Genomic DNA, 12513 nt, shown 5'->3' with positions numbered 1-12513 from the left:
GGCCAGAGTAACAGAGACACATGGTGACATTCAAGGGCCTGAAATACACTGGGCATGAGTACCGGTAAGTGGATGGTGAAAATAGTGCTGTTTCTCCATAAATTACCACTTGGAACATTCTAGGTTCCAGACTCTAAACCATTCAGTGGCAGTGCTGGCTTAGGCTAATAGGAGTTGTAGTCGAAAACATCCAGAGGTTTCCAAGTTGAGGAAGGCTGAGTTCAAGGGTCTCTGCACATAGCTAGATGGATGTAGTAATTGTGCTGTTATTATGACATTGACTTTCTCAAATTAAGGAAGTTCATGGGAGGAAAGTTTCCCATAGGGGTGTTGGAAGCTGCCTTACACTGAATTGACCATTGACCCATCTAGTCCAGTATTGACGTTCCCAGCCCTACCTGGAGATGTCAGGAATTGAACCTGGAACCTTCTACATGCAAAGCTCTGCCACAGAGCTATGGCCCTTCCTCTTCTCCTTCCTTTCCAGGAATTCCCACACTCCCCATCTCACTTTACTCAATAGGGACTCCATTTCCTCCACAGAGGCACTTGGGGTGTCATAGCTGGCTGCATAGGGGAAGAGAAGACAGGAAGCTTTTCTTCTATAAATTTCTATAAGTTTACAAAGGATCCAAGTCACTAGACTTTTGACAGTAGTTTGAAGGTAGGCAATGCATGTAGGGAGAACAGAGGCAGAGATGGAAGGTGTCAGGTTGTACAAGAAATTCTGGTGTGCCATGCTCTCTGTTATAATTTGGCGCAGCCTTGCACGGCCAGCAGAAGCTGAATTTTCTGTGGGACCCCCCCTCCCAATTTCCCAGAAGCTCTGGCTCTCTGTGTTTTGCTTGATGTTTCAATCCTGTCCTACCTGCTGTACTTGATTGGGTGTTTTAAAATGATATATTGCTTCCTACCACTCCCATCACTCCCTGAAAAGGCACATTGCATGGATATAAAAACCAAATAAAACTTGCCCCGCATGTTGGAGAGAAATGGTTCAGCTTTGATGAAAAACCAAACCATAGACCTCACTCTCTTTTTATGATTTTAATCACTTGGATTTTTGTGTGGGCTCCAAAGAGGATTGAATTGTTAGCTTGACAGATAAGCCGAGTGCTAACAGACCACCTCCATCGGAGGGGAGTAAACATGCGTCAATAAATTGCTGAGAATTAAGGATATGGGTAAGGTGGGGTGGCTAGGACAGCCGCCTTTTCTGCCAGTCAGCTGAGAGATTAGGATGCAGCTAAGTGCTCTGCACAGAGAAACTCCATTTGCTAGATTAACAGAGCACCCAATCAAAGGCTTGGTTCAGATTCTTTGCTGTGGATCTGTCAGCTTTTGACTTCCTACGCTTGTCAAATAAGGAGCAAGAGATTTCAAGAACGTGCTGCTGAAATTCCAAGCCTAGTGATTATATTGCCGATTTGAAATAAAGAGTCTTGTTACAGAAACAGCACTGTTCCTCACCCCCCACCCCACCCCGCTGTCCGCCAATCACGCCAAGAAGATTGCTTGGCCATTGAAACTGTGCTGGCATGTTCCAGCCCTCGAGGGTATGCGTAGAAGGGCATTCGAATGGAGAGATGCACAATCACTATTGTGGCTCTCCGATGTTACCCAGCCTATTAATTAAAATTCCAAGGCATCCTGCAGCACACATCTGCAAGAAAGAGTTCCACAAACCAGAAGGGTACTTTGCCAAATGCCAGGATCTTGTGAAAGGTAGCTTGGCCTTTGGGATGATGTTCCTAGGTGGGCTGCAGATGCTTGCATTTGATTTTCTGGGGTAACTGGATAGAAAGCAAAGAGTAGTTGTTCCACTGAGAACATTCTGAACTCAAGGAGCAAGATTTGCTCAACTGAGCCATTCATACCCAGCCCAAAGCTCACCTGCGCCTTAATTTCAAGCACTCCCAGCACTTGCTTTTCCCCGAAGGCAGGACTTGAATCATGCATGGGCAATTGGCAGGGCACTTTGAACTGTTCTCTGCATGCCACCTGTTACTATTGCTGAACCACCACATCTTTCTTGCCATTGGTAATTGGGAGAGTGGGATACCTAGTTATCATCATATTTAGAAGATATGTTTCCCCCTCCTGTTTGTGTATTCGTGGCTTGCATTCATTTATGTGTTTAGTATTTTTCATCTTTTCCTAAAATATTGTCTTCCCTGCACTCCAGGGAAGAGTGCTCACACAGGCACTCTTGCAATATCAAAAGTCTGTAAAAGCCATTGATAACAGGAAGAAAAAACGCATAAAATAAACATTCAACAGCTTTAATGCTCAAAAGCCCCGCACCCTCAGTAGATGAGTCTGACAGCTCCCCACCCCTACAGAAAACCAACAGAGATATGCTCAGGTGGGCTTTGTCTGCACAACTGCTTCTGTTGAGCAATAGAAGTATTCTGTTACTGCCCCTCCAGAAAATGCACATGTACACTCTCCTGTCATATAATTGTTCAAGAATTTGCAGAACTCATCTACAACTGAAGTCAGTAACTCCACAAAGCTCAAGAACACCCTTGAGGGGGAGCTGGCATGCTGCAGTGCTAGCTGGGCTCAGAGACCTGCCCGTTATCATCAGCTGCATATTAACCCGGATAGGTTTTGAGGAACTCTTGAGATGTGCAGCTGCAGATGGCCAAAACCGGCAGATGGGCGGGAGCCCCACCCTCCCCCTCAGAACAGTGCTGGTCCTGTCTGGTGGTGCTTTCCTCAGGTTGCACAATGTGATTGGAGTGGAGATGGTGGCTGCAATGACTCTTGTGAAGTGGGTGGAGAATTAGATCTGCCCAGCAGCCCCACCCTCATGAACCAACATCAGGTGTGGAGCAGATAGAATTCTGCTGGAAACAAGAGTTGGTATTTATGGTTGCTGCCTTCTCCCTCCAAACAATACATAATTGATTATATGTGTCCATATATATATATATATATATATATATATAGAGAGAGAGAGAGAGAGAGAGAGAGAGAGAGAGAGAGAGAGAGATAGCATTGTGTTTCCTTTGCATTGAAATGTGTGGTGGAATAATGTAATGGCAATGTAACTTAACAGAATTTCTATGATAAGTTGCATAGGTTAGGTAACTTTGCCACAGCAGGCAGCAAGATGAATAAAGTGGATTTTTATGGAGGACGAACTGCAGAGGCATGGAAACTGTGCTGTATGCCATGAATACAGGACAGACCTGAAAATGATGCCATCTTACATCCTTAGGAGGCAGGTGGGCATAGTTTAGACTCATGGGCTGGAGATTCCCCACTGCTGTCATGAGAATTTATTTTACTGGAGCTGACCAAAGTTCCAACCAGTGTTGCATTCTGTCTCTTAATGGAAGGCTTTAAAAAGAGGACTAGACAAATTCATGAAGAATATGGTCACCTGTCTACTAGCCATGATGCCTATGTTCTGCCTGCACTGTGGTAGGCAGTATGTCTCTGAATGCCAATTGCTGATAATCACAAGTGAGGAGAGCTGTGTTGATCTCGGGTCCTACTTGTAGACTTCCCATAGGTTGACCACTGTGGGAATAAGATGCTGGGCTTAGATGAGCCTTTGGCCTGATCCAGCCAAGCTGGTCTTATGAGTGAGGGAATGTTCTGCAAGCGATGTGGTTCACCTGTTAGGAGCCTAGATCTGAGCGCTGGAGAAGTTCAACTCCCAGTGGCTGGAGAGGAGGCAGCTACTTGGAAGTAGAAAGAATGCTAGGCATACAGCAAAGGAACAACCTAGAAGCAGAGAGGCTGAGGAAGAGGGGTGGATTTTTAAGCCGCATTGAGAATTTTAACTCCATGAAGGGACTCTTTGCAGACTACAGTTACCAGGATTCTTTGGGGGAAGCCGTGGCAGTTTAAAGTGGCATTATTCTGCTTTAAATGTGTAGTGCAGACGGGGCCACTGTCTTAAGCAATGGAGTATTCCCCCCACCCACCCACTGTTCGGCACAGGTTTGGAAAGTGTGCACTTCGATGGCTGAGGGCTGAGTCTTGCCACGGCCGCCTGGCAGAATCTATAAAAAAAAACCTCTCATTTTCTGCCTTTGATTGGTTTCCGCAGCCTGAGCCTCCATGTGAGGAAAAGTCCCTTGAAGGCGAGACCTTCCATCGGTGGTGGAAAAATTACTGTGAAGCCGCGAAGGCGTGCTTTCCTGTAGGATGTAATAACAGAGCGTCTGTTGTGGGGAGTAACTGTGGATGTGGGCGAGAATGACTAAATGATGCATTGATGGTCTCTGCCGCTCTGTAAGACTATTACACCAGCACTTAAGGGGGCTGTGCTCTCTCTGCAATGTGCCTGAATAACTCCCATTAATGCTAATAGAGAATAAAGCCCTTAAGGAATTCACTTAGATCCGACTTTCCCCTGCTTTGCTGGGTCTCCAGCTCCATTTCTGTCCCTTGCACAAATATCTCCCTGGCTGTCTGTTAGCAACCCCAGAGCAGAAAGATCTGTCTTTAAAAATGTGAGGAGGCTGTAGCTCAGTGGCAGAGCATCTGCTTTGCAATGCAGAAGGTCTTGGCTTCAATCCCCTGCATCTCCAGGTGGGGAGAGACTTCTGCCAGGAAGAAATAAAAGAAGCTATAGAAATATAATTGAAAATCAACATTAATGTTTAATACAATGGATGTGTGCCATCTCCCTTCTTCAACTACAAATCAACAGACACATGTGGACCACCTGGATGAAGCTTAGACCACATGAAGGATGAAGCAAGGACCACAGCTGGGGAACTCCTGAACAAGACTAGACTTGATAGATATATTAGCCCTGTTGGATCTCTGGAATGGAGAAATGACCAGGATGGTGGGCATGATCGCTTCTGAGCGTCCCCTCTCATGAAGTGGAGCCAAACCAGCCTCCTGGTTCTCTGGGGAGGTGGTGACAATGAATTACGTGAGACAGCAACTAGAGTGATGTTGGTGCAAAACTCAGAATGAGCCCAATTGAATGTAGGCTGGAGACTCTTTGAAAACCTATTCTGTAGCAGTGTGAACTGTGAATAAACCTTTTTCTCTATGCCTCCATTGCATCAGTGAGGAGCTGTCCAGCAGAGCTGTTTTCAGTGCTCAGGGATCTTTTACACTCTGGCCCACATAAGGAGAATTTAGACCACTCGAAGGCCTGCTGTGAAAAATTTGCTCAGCACTTCTCTGACAAAATCACCCTTCTGACTTGGACACTATAGTTGATACAGGTCTGGTGGATGTAACTTTGGCCTCTGCTTGTCCAGTGTTAATGATACATTCCAATTTGTACTGCCTGAGGATGTGGACAGGATCCTTAGAAATGTGAGAACAAATGGAAACTTAATCCAAACAAGATGGGTGCTCTTGGTCAGCTGGAAGGCAGAGCAGGGAATAGGGATTCAGCCAAGGCTGGATGGGGTAACCCTCCCCCTGAAGACACAGGCTTGCAATTTGGGCATGCTCCAGGACTCAGCCCTCAGCACGGATGCCTAGGTTTCTGTGGTGGCCAGGAATGCACTTGTACAGTTAAAGTTGGTGTGCCAACTGCACTCATTCCTTGAGATGCCTGATTTGGCCACATTGACACATAGAATTGTAGAGTTTGAAGGGACCATGGGGGTCATCTAGTCCAACCTGCTGCAGTGCAGGAATCTTTTGCCCAACGTGGGGCTCGAACCCATGACCCTGAGATTAAGAGTGTCATGCTCTACTGACTTGAGGTATTCCGGCATGTCTTAGTTACATCCCGTTGGTCTACTGTAACATGCTCTATGTGGAGCTGCCTTTGGAAAGAAAGAAAGAAACCTGGGAGTTTTGTCTCATTGAATGCCTTCTCATCCAGCCTCCAGAAATACTGCTTTACCAATATTTATGTATGCTACTGCCTTATCCCCAGAGCATGTTTATGATTATTCGACCTTTAGTAAGCTATTTTCTCTTAAATTGGTTATGTTGTATATATGTATGAATGTATGTATGTATGTATGTTTAGAATATTTGTACCCCACTCTTCAGCCAAAAAGGCTCCCAAAGTAGCTTACAATCAATTAAAATAAAACTTATCATTACAGTTCTTACTATGATTGTAAGCAGCTCTGGGTTCCTCCTTTGGGCTATGAAAGTGGCAAATAAGCAAAGCAAGCAAGCAAGCTGCTGGGAAGGGTGGGGGCCTCTGTACCTTTTTAAAGTTTCTCTTTGCCCTGTGTCACCTTCGTTCTCTTTCTGGTCCTCGTAGGCCAGCCCTTCAAACTGGACCCCAAAATGGCACACAAGAAGCTGAAGATCTCCAACGATGGGCTCCAAATGGAGAAGGACGAGAGCTCCCTGAAAAAAAGCCACACTCCCGAGAGGTTCAGCGGGACAGGATGCTATGGTGCCGCAGGCAACATTTTCATTGACAGTGGCTGCCATTACTGGGAGGTGACTGTCGGCTCCTCCACCTGGTAAGTGGCTCCGCTATTGGTGCTGAGCCTAACATAGAATAAGCAGGGGCACGGTGCCCTGGAGGAAGAAGGGGTGGACATGTCTCCCTTTCATTTGCTCAGAGCGCTGAGTCCCCAGGCTTATAGTCCAGGCATAGATTGCTGGTTTATTGTGCCCATCAGCAAGGAACATGCTACTTTCCTGCGGTCCTGCCAGCCAAGTCCCCTTTGCAACACCTGCGTAGGGGCAGCAGAAGCTGTTGGGACCTGCTCTTGCTTTGAAAACACATACCTCTAAGAATGCCATTTGCATCAAGTCTCTTTTGCTGAAGGGCTTCATTTAAAAGCACACGTCGGCAGCGAGAGCAGCGCAGGCTGTGTGTGTACTCTTCCAGGTACGTGAGCCACGGTGCTGCTCACTCTGCGCTGCAGGGAGGGAGGGCACATATAATTGAGCCAGGGAACGGCTGCTGTGATTCAAAGCGAGCTTCGGGCGTGTGTCACACAGAAATGCATTGATCAAAGGCACAGCAGGGGGGGCAGGGAGGTGGACTTGCATCTTCCAGCAGTTGCTACTGAAACATAGTCACACACACATACACACACACCCTAGTTTTCCAATTGAATTGCTCTCCTCTGAGCCAGCATCCATTCTTCTTTTGTCCCCACCCACAACAAAAAGCGCTGTGTTCTACCTCGTTGGTCCACGGCCAGAGAACCACTTCAAATTTTGCGCAAGCCCATTGTTTACACTCTGCTGACTTAAGGGCTGGCTTCTCATTGCATGTATTGTCACTGAGCCTTTAGCTGGGTGCTTCAGTGGTAAGTTTGATCAAGGGGTTTTGGCTTGTAACCTGCCTACAAAGGCTTAGAGTGGGAAAGGACTGCAGCTCAGTGGCAGAGCGTCTTCGTTGCACGGAGAAGTTCCCAGGTTCACTTCCCGGCATCTCCAGGTAGGGCCGGGTGAGACGACAACAGTACAGTTGGATGAAAGCGAGCAGCTTATTTGAGTTGCGCAATTGAGATGGTTCTCCATTTTTAGAAAGAGAGTGGGGATTTAGAATCTGGTTTTCCCTAGCTGAAGTCCAGCACCTGGGTTGCATGCACAGCATATATTTAAAGCACATCACTTCTCCCAAAGAATCTTTGGAACTGTAGTTTGTTAAGGGTGCTGAGAGTTGTAGCTCCGTGAGGGGTAAACTGCAATCTCCAGAATTCTTCAGGGGAAATCATATGCTTTAAATCAGCGGTCAGCAAGCTTTTTCAGCCGTGGGCCAGTCCACTGTTCCTCAGACCATGTGGTGGGCCGGACTATATTTGGGGGAAGGGAATGAACTAATTCCTATGCCCCACAAATAGCCCAGAGATGCATTTTAAATAAAAGGACACATTCTACTCATGTAAAAACACGCTGATTCCCGGATCATCCACGGGCTGGATTGAGAAGGCCATTGGGCCACATCCGGCCCCCAGACCTCAGGTTGCCTACCCCTGCTTTAAATGTATGGTGTGCACACAGCCTTAGACTCTGCGCCAGACTAATTGAATTGATTTAGACAGCAATACCCTGCTCACTTACCTGGAAGTAAACCAGGTAACTTGAATGGGCTTACTTCTGGGTGGACATGGTTAATTTTAAGATTGCACCACCAGCCCATGACTTCCAGTTCTTATCTCTTGTTTCAGCTAGTCTCTTGAATGCCACTGTTGTTTCCCCCACCCCCCACCCCCACCCGGCCTCTCCAGGTATGCAATTGGCATCGCCTATAAATCGGCCCCCAAGAATGAGTGGATTGGCAAGAACTCCTCCTCCTGGGTCTTCTCCCGCTGCAACAACAACTTTGTGGTGCGGCACAACAACAAGGAGATGCTGGTGGACGTTCACCCGCAAATGAAGCGCCTGGGCATCCTCCTGGACTATGACAACAATGTGCTGTCCTTCTACGACCCAGCCAACTCTCTCCACCTGCACACCTTCGAGATATCTTTCATCCTGCCGGTCTGCCCCACCTTCACGATTTGGAACAAATCTTTAATGGTCATATCGGGTCTGCCCGCCCCAGACTTCATAGACTACCCTGGGCAGCAAGAATGCAACTGCCGACCCCAAGAGTCCCCATATGTATCAGGGATGAAAACCTGCCATTGAGGAGTCAGAAAGGCCCTTCCCTTCCAGCCCAAGCTTCAGGAACTTCTGTGCAACTAGGCTGGAAGGTGGGCTTCTGCTTCCTGTTGTTGTGAGCAGCACCTTGCCACACTGGGCTAGCTTATACCCTAAGGAAAACCCACCTCTGTGGCACACCCTCTTGGAGGAGTGTGGGTGGTGTTTTGTGGACTGGATTTTGTTTTTGTTTTTATTTGGTAGCACTACTGAATTTTCTCCGATGGGAGTTGGCATGCCTTGTTCATTTCTGGTGGGGGGAAAGGGTGTCATGGCAGGGCTTTGGGTGGGTTGGTCCCTTCTTGGTTACCAGGAAGTTGAAAAGCAAGACATTTTTTCCCTTTCCTTTCCTTAACTTTTTTTTTTTTTTTTTTTTTTTGCTTCTGTGTGGAAAGAGCGTTCTTGGAACACCTAGTAGTTCCCAGCTCGCCGTTTTGAGAGGGTTCCAAACAGAATTGGAACCCAAGCGGTTACCTAGAAAAGACAAGACTGTCATACATATTTAGTGTCACAGGTATCAATCTTAGAGATGGGTCGTTTTGCCCACCTGCAGGTGTTGCCTCCATGTGTTTAGACTGTGTGTGGAGGAGGAAATATACGCACTCACAATACTATATACCTGAGTCTGGGAACTCACCACATGGTCTGCAAAGGGGGAGCCTTCACGTGAACAGGCATAGACCTTCTATGCCATTGGAGCTCTGATCACGTGAGGACCTGCACAAGTATTGCTGTGTTGGCTCCTCTTCTCAGGCATTGCATTGAGCATGCATATAGCAAGCAGTTCCCTGGGGTGCCCCATTTCAGGGCCAGAACCAACAAGCAAAGTCCTACATATAATCCTCCACACATCACCCAGTCATCTGAAAGAATCCTGTGGCTCTGCAGAAGTTGGTGGATGACAACTCACAACATCCCTGCCCATGGGCCATGCTGGCTGGGACTGATGGGAGCTGGGATCCAACTACCTCTGCAAGGCCATAGTTTTCTCATCACTGTAATAAAAGACATGGAGGCAACATCTGCGGAGGATTATTGTATAAATGGAATATGTACATGCTGGAAAGTCTTGGCGAGTCGCAGCAAGTCCATGCATGTTCACCCCGAGTTGGCTCTGGTGATCCCATGTGGCATTTTACTGGCAGATTTATTTTGTTCCCTGAGCAGAAGTGCCTTTCATGTAAGGGTTTTGTGAACGTATGAAACAGTCCATAGTATCACAAGGAACATGCTATGTTCAGAAAAGGGGTGGCGCAGTCCACGAAGCCTGAAAGACCATGACTACTGTACCATATCTGGCTTCTAAGATGCAGTGGAAAACAGGGACTATTTCAAGCATCTGTCGTGAGTTAGGTTTGACAGGAGCTTCATCACAGGGAAAGGGGGTGGTTGTTGTTTTTTTTTTTAAAAAAAAAAACAACCCCATGCACATTTAAAACATAAGAAGGAAAGTTTAGCGCACACTCTAGTCCAGCGGTTTACTTGTTAACATGGGGTCCCAACTGGTAGAGGCCTAAAGCAACAATCCATTCTCTGTGTTTTTCGCTTTTGACTAATCTCTTGACTCAGGCCATTTAACCTGAGGTAAGTTCTCTCCACAGAGAAAACCCTGTGGCGTTGCTGTTCCCTGGGAGAATGCAGGCTTGCTGCTTCTTTGTCCAGTGGCTCCTGCTTCTTTCAAGACCATATCCTGTGTGTAGCAAATGTCATCATTGGCTTTCAGTCTGCAAAGAGTATCCTAGAGGGACAGAGGAGCTGAGAAGCCTTTAGAGCACAGCCAGGAGCTCCTTGTTGTTTCTAGAAGCGTTGTGCCAGATGACACAGCAACCCAAAGAAGGGGGTTTGGGTGGGAATTCTAGGCAAAAGCACTGGATGGAGCAGAGTGGAAGCCATTCCCCCTTTGCCCAGCGTAAGCGGAGGGAAGATGGCACTGTTTATGCTTTCTTTTCGGGAGTGGCTGGTGTTGGTTCTGTGGCCTGTAGCAGTAGAAGAAAGCAAACAAATCCTAGGAGTGGAATGTACAGGCTCAACTGCTGTCAGTTTCAGACCCTGCGCCCAGCAAGTGAGTGGCATTCCTCTCTGTGAAATCGGTAACTGTAAGATGGTGGCGGCAGCACTTACATGGGCTTAGGTAAATTTAGTTTTTGTTTGCCCAAGGCTACTGGCAGGATCCTGAGGCACACTCTTGTGCTTGCTGCTGAATTTATCTGCCAGATTCACAAGGCATGGCTGCCTTCCAAGTCTTTCTTTGAATTGTATTATTGATATGGGTCTCAGCTTTAAAAACAGAGGTGTGTGTTTTGTTTTGTTTTGTTTTGTTTTGTTTTGTTTTGTTTTGTTTTGTTTTGTTTTGTTTTGTTTTGTTTTGTTTTGTTTTCTCCAGAAAGGAAAACCAGAGCATTGGTCTTCAGCTGGTGGGCTGAGATTCCCTTTTGGATCTGATCTAAGATGGGTCACAACAGCAGCACTACTACCATGCAAATAAATGACAGTATATATAGATAGATATAGATTATTATTTTTTAAATCCCCAATTGCATGTTTGGGTTAAGATGGGTCCTGGGTCTGGAAAAGTTGAAGACTTCTTACCTAGGGAATAAGTAAACCTAGGGAAAAAAACACACACACACACACAGCTGCCAAAAAAAGAAGAAAAGAATCCACATCCCCTTAATGGTTTTGCATTTGGAAATCCAGGATCACCTTGATGCTAATATAATAATAAATTTTAAATTTTTATTTATACCCCACCCTTTCCAGTTCAGGAACCCGGGCTCAGGGCGGCTAACAACAAATTTAAAACAATTATAATACAACATAAAAACAGCATAAAATACTGTATAAAAGCATGAATATACAGTTCTCCTTTTATCTCCTTCAATTCCATGGTGCATGGTTTTGCATAAAATCCAATAATCTGGCTTGAATTTCTGAGTATCTCAGCTTTCTTTGAGAAAGGGGGATAAAAGGGTAACTACTGGGTAGCCACCAAATAGTAGTCACAGAAACATTTGAAAGTGTGGGCATGGGAAAAAAATCTACAGAGAGTGCCACAATTTGAGAGGTAGAATACTCATTCTTGGCTTTCCTTTCTCTACCGTGTGTCCTCCAATTGTGCTTCTGGACCACAACAGATCCTCATGTCTCCTTGCACTACCCACTTTCTGGGAACACCCGCCGCCACACACACACACACACACCAAAAAGAAAAGAACACCTTCTGGAAATCCCCAGTGCTAGGATTGAGCTACTAAAGTTGGGACATTATGCAAGATAAGAAAGCGCTCTGTTCAAACGTAATAATGCATTTGCATCAAGAAACAGCACAATCTAAAGTCAGAGTAAATTATGCAGAGTTTGCGGGGAGGGAGTTGGATATCTTATCTGAACAGCAGCATCCATGCTGGGGGGGGGGGTGTTCCACCCCTCTCCTTTTCATCCATCCCCTGAAAATTTTCTCTTCTTGAAGGGAAGAATTTGCTCTCTTTCCCTGCCCCTCCCCCTTGTACTGTGTATTAACACAGTATAGCGTCCCTCCTTTTCTCTTTCAGTTTGCTTTGGGCAGCTTTTCCCAGCCTGTTGCCCTCAATCTGTTTTGTACTACAACTCCCACCAGCACCAGCCAGCACATCTTGAAGACACCAGGTTGACGAAGGCTGGCATAGACATGCTGCATGGTCCTGCTGTGACATTCAAGTCTTTCCTAGTTTTCCTCCCTTCTTTTGACTGTGCATATGAGAGATGGCATGCTTATGAGCAGAAATAAGAACCAAGTCAGTCCCTTTGGATTTGTGTTCAGTGTGATGAAGGGTATGGCCTTGCGTGGATTGTTGGTAACTGAAGCAAGAAAGGTCTCTTGTTTGATCCAAAAGATAAGTGCCATTGGCTTCCATTGTCCCCCAATTTAGAAGCTATACAGAACTCTCTTCAGGATGCAGGCAGCCTTTCTGCTTA

General features: G+C 46.3%; 1 protein-coding gene across 1 annotated transcript in view; it reads left to right on the top strand.

Annotated features, from left to right (window-relative positions):
• The window catches only part of MID2 (midline 2), a 187404-nt gene extending 178587 nt beyond the window's left edge, over positions 1 to 8817 (top strand). Inside the window, exons 9-10 of the mRNA XM_033137146.1 lie at positions 6212 to 6419; positions 8145 to 8817. Of these exons, the coding sequence (XP_032993037.1) occupies positions 6212 to 6419; positions 8145 to 8547 (611 nt within the window). The 3' untranslated portion in view covers positions 8548 to 8817. The remainder of the gene's footprint in view (positions 1 to 6211; positions 6420 to 8144) is intronic.
• The last annotated feature ends 3696 nt before the right edge of the window (positions 8818 to 12513 follow it).

Source organism: Lacerta agilis, chromosome Z (genome assembly GCF_009819535.1).
Source record: "Lacerta agilis isolate rLacAgi1 chromosome Z, rLacAgi1.pri, whole genome shotgun sequence".
NCBI classification, from domain to species: domain Eukaryota; kingdom Metazoa; phylum Chordata; class Lepidosauria; order Squamata; family Lacertidae; genus Lacerta; species Lacerta agilis.
The sequence above is the reverse complement of the archived record's forward strand: the minus strand, read 5'-3'. Positions and strand labels throughout refer to the sequence as shown.